At 49.6% G+C, this 9,228-nt stretch overlaps 1 protein-coding gene across 1 annotated transcript in view; it reads right to left on the bottom strand.

The window, feature by feature from the left end:
• Window positions 1-726: 726 nt before the first annotated feature.
• Window positions 727-9,228, bottom strand: part of LOC103173221 (scavenger receptor class F member 2-like) — a 48,545-nt gene continuing 40,043 nt past the window's right edge. Inside the window, exons 6-7 of the mRNA XM_042337331.1 lie at window positions 9,132-9,227; window positions 727-2,102 (exon numbers count right to left, since the gene is read on the bottom strand). Coding sequence (XP_042193265.1) covers window positions 868-2,102; window positions 9,132-9,227 — 1,331 coding nt within the window. The 3' untranslated portion in view covers window positions 727-867. The remainder of the gene's footprint in view (window positions 2,103-9,131; window position 9,228) is intronic.

A 9,228-nucleotide genomic window follows, 5' to 3' on the forward strand; every position in this document is an offset into this window, starting at 1 on the left:
GAATTTGATGTTTCTGGACTCGAAGCTGTGGCTCTGTTCGGGTTTACTTTAAAATGGTTCCTGGAATGACGCAAAGTTTAGTTCAGGAGACGGTTCAGCTGATGGTCTTCGCTCCCCAAATTGACCTCACAGTCCAGGCTGACCCTCCAACAGTGTTGGGGTGATCTGTAGCTCAGTGGTTAGAGCACTCGCTTTGCAAGTGAGAGACCTGAGTTCAATTCCAGGCAGAGGGCGAAACCTTGGGCAAGTTTCCTTACTCCACACAGAGCCTAATAATAATTCCTCCAAAACCAAAATAATAATAAATTGGTCATTTTCAATCTACGACTGTTTGTGGGACATTGCTGTGCGCAATTGGCTGCCGCGTTCGCCCACAAATATACAGTCAATTCACTTACAGTGTGTTCTGTGAAGCGCTTTGGGACGTCCTCCCGACGTGAAAAGCGCTATATCAAATGCGAGGATTATTATTATTATTATCTGCATTGTCAGAGGTGGTGTCCTTCAGATGAAACATTAAACCAAAGTCACTTTATGCCTATTCAGGTGACATTAAAGATCTCATGAGGTGAAAAGGGAAGGAAGTTTCTCTCCCAGTGTCCTGGCCAACAATCCCCCAAATAAAATTCATCATTCATCTCAGGGCTGGATGTGGATCCTTGCTGCTGCAAAATGGTTGGTGCATTTGCCTAGAAAAACAGTCACGACATTTGACAGTAATTACTGATGAAACGCTTTGAAATGTTTCCACATGATTAGGTGATATAAAAATGTCAGTTAGTTCTTTCTTCTTGTCAGATCTGTTTGTAATGACTGGAGGTGACAAAGGTTCACACCACCAGCATCTGGTGGCCGGGAGAAGCTGCTCTACGTCTCCTTCACACCCACGGCCTGCGGAGGCAGAGCAGCTGTTCTGGGGTGATCGGTGAGAGAGCCACAGCTCTTGACATACCCAGAGCTCAGCTGCTCCTTGTGGTGGCTCCAAGACTCCACTGTGACCTCTTTGCTTCTCTTCCTCGGGGGCTTTTTGATGGGGGTCTTTTTGGGGGTCTGATCCCCTAATTGCTGTTTGACTTGCTCCTGGTCAGGTCCAGGCTGACTGTCCTGAGCCGCTGGCTTGCTATCTGCTGGCTCAGGATCAGGAGGTGCTGAGGGTGGTCTGATCATTTTCTGCAGGCTGCTTGATGTCGGGATGACCGCTTTGGTCGGCCTCTGTTTATTGGCACCAAACGAGCGTTTTGCCTTCTGTGGAGGGGTAGGCCTCTGGGGGGAAATCAGCCCATTCTGCTTCAGCTCCACCTCCATCCTGTTCAGACTCTGAGTCCTTTCCTTCAACTGCGAGGCGAGCATAGTCGCTGTCTCTGAGGATAGATGGGGAAAGACGAGATCTGGCCAATCCTTGGTCAGTGAGGGGCTTCTCCCGCCCTCTCTTCCATCGCCCTTCTTTTCTCCTGGTAAGTTGCCAACTTTTTTAAGAGCATTGTGTGTCGCCCCATTGATATTTTCCACCTGCTCCGAGGGTTTGTGTGTTTTATTTCCATGACCTGTGTGGCTGGCACTCTGCTCTCTTGCTCTGCCAGGACCTTTTTCTTTGTGACGCATTTTGACATCTGTGAGCGATTTCTTTCCGTCCTGTCGAGCCCCCCCTCCCCCCGAAGAGTCGCTGAGGTTTCTCTTCCTGGCGTTGCCCGTTGCCCCCCCAACCCCACCCCCCCACTCCCGGGAATCTGTTTGATTGGCTCCTTTATCGAGCGACAGTGGGTGTGTTGCAGTCGAAGCATTTGATTGACCGGAGCTGGATTTCCCGTGGATCCAGGACAGCTTGGGCTTGGTTGCTGGATCAGGTGGGGGCGGCTTGGCCTTGTCAGGGGAAGGGGTCTTGGCGCTGTTGCTGTGAATGCTTACGTCGCTGTCTTTTGACTGCTTGGAGAGCCGGGCCACATGGGCATAGACAGCTCCACTGGTTGACCCTGACCCATTGCTGGAGGCTTCACTGTCAGACGATTTAAGTAACAGCATCTCAGTGGCATCCCCCTTCAGTGAGGTGTACTCCCCAGCCTCCTCTTCACTGATGGGTGGAGCCAGGTTCTCCACCATGCTCTCTGTGACACAAAACAAACAAACACTAGGCACATCTGGCAGCAGGAGCCCGTCTCACATCAGCTCGAGGCTGTGACAGCATATTACTCTGCATCCCTTATTCTGGGTCACCAATAACTGCGCTCAGCAACAGATCCTCATCTGGGCTGGATTCCATCCTCCGGGAGGAGGTGGGGGGCCGGGGCGACTAAAGCGGACTTGAAGCAGAGACTGGGGAGAGCTGGGGCTGAAGAGATGTTGGAGAAAAAGTATCAGAGTAATGGAGGGAGGGAGAGCTGATGCCTGTGTTGTGCGATGTGGCCTCCGTCATCCACCTCAGTGGGACCGCACTCGCCCGGTTCGAGTCCTACCTCACAAACCGCCAGCAGTACATCTGCACAAATGGCTTCTCCTCCCACTCTCACCCGGTCACCTGTGGGGTACCCCAAAGATCCATCCTTGTCCCCCTCCTCTTTCTGATCTACATGCTCCCTCTTGGGGATGTCATCCGCAGACATGGGGTACATTTCCACATGAATGCAGATGACACCCAACTCTATTTTTCCATCTCTCTTTGCGAACCCCAGTCCCCTGATGTTCTCCTGTCAGATCTCAGGGGTTGGATGAGCGCAAACTTCCTTCAGCTGAATGTTGACAAGACAGAAGCTATACTCTTTGGCTCTTGTCAAAGTCTAAAATCTCACGGTTCTCACCTCCTCCACCTACCCGACCTCCCCCTAAACTCTCCAACCCGTACGCAACCTAGGTGTCAGGTTCAACCCCCAATTATCCTTCCTCCCCCAAATCCGGTCCCTCACCAGCACCGCTTTCTTCCACCTCCGACACATCGCCCGTCTCCGCCAATACCTTTCTCTGAAAAACGCTGAAACCCTGGTCCATGCCTTTGTCACCTCTCAGCTGGACTACTCCAACACCCTCCTCACTGGTCTCCCATCCACTACCATCCATAAAATCCAACTCATTCAAAACTCTGCTACCCGCATTCTCACCCGCATGAAAATGTCCCAGAGAGGATCCACTTCAAGATCCTCACCCTTGTCTTCAAATCCCTCCACTCCTCTGCACCCCCCGACCTCTCTGACCTCCTCTCTCCTCAAAACAGTACCCGTTGCCTTCGTTCCTCCGGCTCTGGCCTCCTCCTCGTCCCCCGAATCCTTCATTCCACCCTCGGCGGCCGTGCCTTCAGCTATTGCGCCCCAAGGCTCTGGAACTCCTTTCCTCACTGCCTTCGCCTCACCGCCTCTCTTCCTACTTTCAGGTCTCGGCTGAAGACCTTTCTTTTCGACCGCACCTTTTTTCACCTTCCTCCCCCCACCCCCCACCTGGCTCCCCCCCCCTCCCCCTCTCTCGGCCCCGGGATCTGTAACTGTGAAGCTCTCTGAGACGCCGTCCGACGTGGAGGGCACTATATACATCCAAGTTGTTGTTGTTGTTACAAGTCCTCAAGCTCAGTCACTGAACTTGAGGAGGGTCTAGTGACGCTCCAAAGACAACACGTCAGTGGCCAGCAGCCCTGGGCAATGCCATGGTCCTGTGCAGCAGGCAGCTGCCAAAGAAGGTAAAGTGCAGGTTAGGAATGATCGGGGACTCCATAATCAGGCAATAGACAGGAGGTTCTGTAGCCATAACCGTCAGGTCCCAATGGTGTCCTTACCCCCAGCTGCCAGGTTATGGGATGTAACATGTAACAGAGCAGGTGTAGAGGAGTTTGTAGACAAAGAGAGAAGAGAGAACATGATAAGACGCTGGGTCAAATCCAAGGATTATTATTATTATATTATATAAAACAGCCTGCAGTTGTGGTTCATGTGGAAACCAATGACGTAAAAAGGAGGAGGATTCAGGGCGTGCAGGAGGATTTTCAAGAACTAGGTGATAGATTGAGGTTCAGGATCTCGAGGTTTGGATCTCAACAACAACAAAATGATATTTGCAAATCGCCTTCACATCGGGAGGACGTCTCAAGACACTGAACAGTCGGGGATCAGGACCCGAGCGTGGGGGGGTGGAGGGGGGGCAAGTTTCGGATGAGGGAGGGCTGGGGGTAGGATGGCGGTGAAGGCATGCTCAAAAAGAAGGGTCTTGAGTCATGCCTTGAAGGAGGCAAGCGAGGAAGCGAGGCGAAGGGTCCGTGGGATGGAGTTCCAGAGTGTGGGGGCAGAGAGGCTGAAAGCCCGGCCTCCGATGGGATCGGGCGGGAGACATGGAGTAGCCGGAGCTCGCTGAGTGGAGGAAGCGAGCAGGTTGGTAGGGGATCAGCAGGTCAGAGATGTAGGAGGGAGAAAAGCCATGGAGGGCCTGTGAGGACGAGGATCTTGAACTCTATCTTCTGTGTGATGGGGAGCCAGTGGAGTCGGGTGAGGGTGGGGGTGATGGAGTCACGGAGCCTGGTGCGGGAGAGGACACGAGCCGCAGAGTTCTGGATGATCTGCATGTGGAGGGAAGAGTTGGAGAGGCCGACAAGCAGGGAGTTGGCGTAGTCGAGCCTTGAGGTGACGAATGCATGTATGAGGGATTTGGGAGCCTGAGGGATGAGGCAGTGGCGGAGTCGGGCGATGTTGCGGAGGTGGGGAAGGCAGAGTGGGTCATGGCATGGATATGGGGGAGAAAGGACAGTTGAGGGTCAAACAAAATGCCCAGGTTTTGGCAGTGGCTGGAACAATGGTGTAGGAGGGAAGGATTGAGATTCTTGGGGCACTGGAACCAGTTCTGGCATATTAAATAATAAATTATTATCATTTAGTAATATAATGTAGTTAGTTATTAAATAATAAAATGTTTAGATAGCAGGATAGTTAGTACACAAGTGAATAGGGAGATTAGGAGTATTTGTTTGATGAATACTCTGCTGGGAGCAGTGGTTGAGGCAAAATTCATATTGGCCCATTTTGGCCTTTGTCTGTGGCATAAATGTCTCTGGTTTTAGGTGTGATCTGTACAGGATGGATCAACTACATCTGGGCAGGGCTGGGTGGCTGAGACCAATCTCCTTGCTGGGAGAATTATTAATCCTGTGGGGAAGGATTTAAAGTAATATGGCAAGGGTTGGAAAAATCAAGAAAGTAAAGAAAGTGTCACTAGAAAACAACAGATTGTAGAAAAAGTAAAAGAGGATGTCAGAGAGATAACGGAATAGATCAACGGGGAGCCGGATTGTGAAGGAATTCCAAAAGGTCAGTGACAGATAACAATAATAATCCTTGGATTTGATGCAGCGCCTTATAACATCTTAGAGACATCTCAAAGCGCTTCACTGTAAAGATAAACTGTAAAGTGTAGTGACTGTGTATTTGTGATTCGAGGTATATATACATGGTATGAGTAAAATTAGCGAGCTGGAGACACAAATTGCTATGAAGGGCATGATACTGTAGTAGTATCAGATATTTGGCTAAATCTGGGATAGGACTGGAAACTAAGTGTTACTGGCTACCAAAATTTAGAAGAAATAGAGTTGGAGAAAAGATGACAATCAAGGATTCTATTGCAGTCTTTCACTCACAAGGATGATGGTGAGTGAAAGGCTGAATCCATCTGGGTTGAGGGGAGAAATAAGAAGGAAATTATTGTTCTGTTAGGAATTTATTCTAGACACAAAACAGTGGAGGAACAGTCAAAGCCCAAAGTACCATCAAAGAGATAAGAAAGGAATGAGCATGGATTAATTGGGTAGAAAGGCTGATGGAGAAGATAGGCAATGATCAGCGGGAAAGCTTCAAGGTCAAGATAAACAGGATATAAATTAGGGATAAATCTACTGTTAATAAAAGAGATACAACAACAACAACAAATTACATCTACACAGCGCCTTTCATATCGGGAGGATGTTCTGAGCGCTCGACAGTCAGGGATTTGGACCCAAGCAGGGGGTTTGGATCAGGAGGGGTGGAGGGCAGAAAGGGGAGGGGAGGAGGGTGACTGAAGACAGTGGTCAAAGAGCAGGGACTTCAGTCGGGCCTTGAAGGAGGTAAAGGAGGAGGTGAGGCAAAGGGAATGTAGAATAAAGTTCCAAAGGGTGGGGACAGAGAGCATGAAGGTTTGATTGCTGATGGTGGAGAAGGCCAGGCAAGGGACATGGAAGCAGGCCAGAGCTTGCTGATCGGAGGGAGCGGACAGGATGATATGGAGTTAGCAGGTCACAGATGTAGGAGGGGGCAAGGCTGTGGAGGGCCGTGAAGGTGAGGACCAGGATCTTGAACTTTATCCTCTGGGGGATGGGTGGTGCCAGGTGAGGGTGGGGATGATGGGGTCACAGAGCTGGTCCAGGAGAGGACATGAGCTGCAGAGTTCTGGATGATCTGCAGCTTGTGGAGGGAGGAGTTGGCCAGGCTGATAAGCAGGGGTGCGATGCGATGAATGCATGGATGAGGATTTCGCTGGCCTCAGGGGAGAGGTCGCTGTGGATGTAGGTGATATTGCAGAGGTGGGAAAGACAAAAAGGATCATGGCACGGATGTAAGGTTTAAAGCACAGTTGAGGGTCAAACAAGACCCCAAGGTTCGGGACTGGCTCAGTGAGGGGGAGTGAGCCCCAGGGATGGTGATGCTGTCAGCGCCTGAGGTGAGGAGGCGCTGACGAGAGCCAATCAGGAGCCTCGGTCTTGTTGACGTTCGACTGTAGAAAGTTTCCCCTCATCCAGGACTTGACGTCTGACAGACATTCTGTCAGCACAGCAATGAGGTCTGGAGTCAAGGGTGGGGGCAGAGAGAGAGTTGGGTGTCATCCACATACATGTGGACGTTGACTCCATGTCTGTGGATGATGGTCACCAAGAGGGAGCAAATAGATATTGAAGAGGAGGGGATAAAGGACAGAGCCTTGAGGAATGCCACACGAAACGATGCGGGAGCTGGAGGAGAAGACGTTTGTGGACACAAAGTGCAGACGGTGAGAGGTAGTATTTGAGCCAGGCAAGGACAGGACCATGAAGACTGAGCTGAGAGAAGGGACGGCGGAGGAGGATAGAATGGAGGACAGTGTCGAAGGCAGCAGAGAGGGTACTGTGAAAATTAGGGTTCCTTTCGACAGTAAAGAAATTAAAACGAAATTAATATTTAAAAAGAGAGGCATACAATAAATGTAAAAATAATTATACAATAGAAAATCAGGCAACATATCATAGAATAGAATCATACAGCACAGAATAGAATCATTCGGCCCATCGCGTCTGCGCCGGCTCCCAAAAGAGCTTCCAAGTCAATCCCACCGGCCCCCTTTCTCTCCATAGCCCTGCAATCCTGTCCTCCCCAAATACCCGTCTACTTCTCTCTTAAACGTTGTTTTGAATCGGCTCCCACTACCCTTTCAGGTAATGCATTCCAGATCCCAACACCTCACTGGTGAAAATGTTTTCCTCACTTCCCCTCTGTTTCTTTTACCAACTCTCTTAAATCGGTGTCCTCGGGTTACTGACCCACATGCCAATGGAAACAGTTTTTCCCGGTTCAACCCATCAAATCCTCTCATGATCTTGAAAACCTCTATTAAATCCCCTCTTAATCTTCTCTGCTCCAGGGAGAATAATCCTAGTTTCGCTAATCTCTTCTCATAGCTTCATTCATTCCTGGTACCATCGGGTAAACCTCCTTTGTGCCCTCTCCAATGCCCCAACATCTTTCCTAAAGTGCGGTGCCCACAACTGAACGCAGTCTCCAACTGAGGCCTAACAGCATCTTATAAATATTCAACATAACTTCCTGACTGTTGAATTCTATGCCCCTGTTTATAAAGCCGAGTATCCCGTTTGCTTTTTTAACAGCTTTATTACCTGTCCGGCCACCTTCAGAGATTTGCTGATGTGGACCCCCAGGTCTCCCTGTTCATTTGCCCCCTTTATGATTGTACCATCAGCTTACACTGCCTCTCCTTATTCTTCCCACCAAAATGCAACACTTCGCATTTCTCCACATTAAACCTCATCTGCAATGTTTCTGCTGGGGACTGAGAGGATTGAGAGTTGCTCTGGAGGGAGTGGATTGGGGGGAACTGCTTTCTTGTTGTGCCATAAATTCCTTTTGTGCTATGGTTCTGAGGACTGAGCGCTCCATGGTGATCTTCTTAGCTACGGAATGTCAGAATCACGTCAATTTGCTACAGTAGTCTACGAATAGTCCAACTCCTGAGCCAGATGGGTCCACAATACTCCAGTGCACTACTGATGACTGACCAGAGAGGCAGACAGGCAGTTAACCCCGCAAGCCAAAACCCTAACAGGCATGGTTGTCCTATCAGGTCAAACAGAGGGCCGTTTACCAGATAGTGCTCTCAATACCAAGCTACAGAGTTTTAGTTGGTTAAACTGCAGCAGTTGGGTAACACAGAGCGCAATGCACTCTCTGGGGAATTAGGTAAACAGAGGCAATCCCTCCAGTGACACAGTGCGTGTTCCATTCCATTCCAAATTCACGTGTGAGTGGCATATGCATACGTGAACTCTCAGTTTGGTTTCATAGAATCATAGAATTATACACCACAGCCATTCAGGCCATTGTGTCTGTGACGGCTCTTTGAAAAGAGCTTAGTATCATCTGCAAACTTGGAAATTGTCCTCCCTATACCCAAGTCCAGGTCATTTATATAGATCACAAACAGCAGTGGTCCCAATACCGACCCCTGGGGTACACCACTGCACTTCCCTCCAGTCAGAAAGACAACCGTTCCCCACACTCTCTGCTCTCTGTCTCCCAGACAGTTCTGTATCCGCTGCCACTGTCCCTTTAATAACGGGGGCTTCGATTTTGCTACAAGTCTCTAATGTGGTACTTTATCAAATGCCTTTTGAAAATCTATATAAACTACATCACCTGCACTGCCTTCATCGCCCCTCTCCGTTACTGCATCAAAAACTCTATCAGGTTTGTTAGGTTTGTTTGTATAATATTAAACACAGCGATGGGTTTCCATCACTCACTAATGTCAAAATGCCGGGCTGGTGCCCAGAGATAGCAGCTGCATGTCTCCCCTCTCTCTCTCCCATTGTTATAAGCATTTAATGATCTTAATTACAAACTGTGATGAGATGTAATACTCACCCTCATGAGGGACACAGTACACGGGACCATCATCTGCCGTGTCAAACGAGGAGAAGGAGCCATGAGATGACCAGGACGGTGATGGCTGATCCACCAT

The sequence above is a fragment of the Callorhinchus milii genome, unplaced genomic scaffold (genome assembly GCF_018977255.1).
Source record: "Callorhinchus milii isolate IMCB2004 unplaced genomic scaffold, IMCB_Cmil_1.0 Scaffold8, whole genome shotgun sequence".
NCBI classification, from domain to species: Eukaryota; Metazoa; Chordata; class Chondrichthyes; order Chimaeriformes; family Callorhinchidae; genus Callorhinchus; species Callorhinchus milii.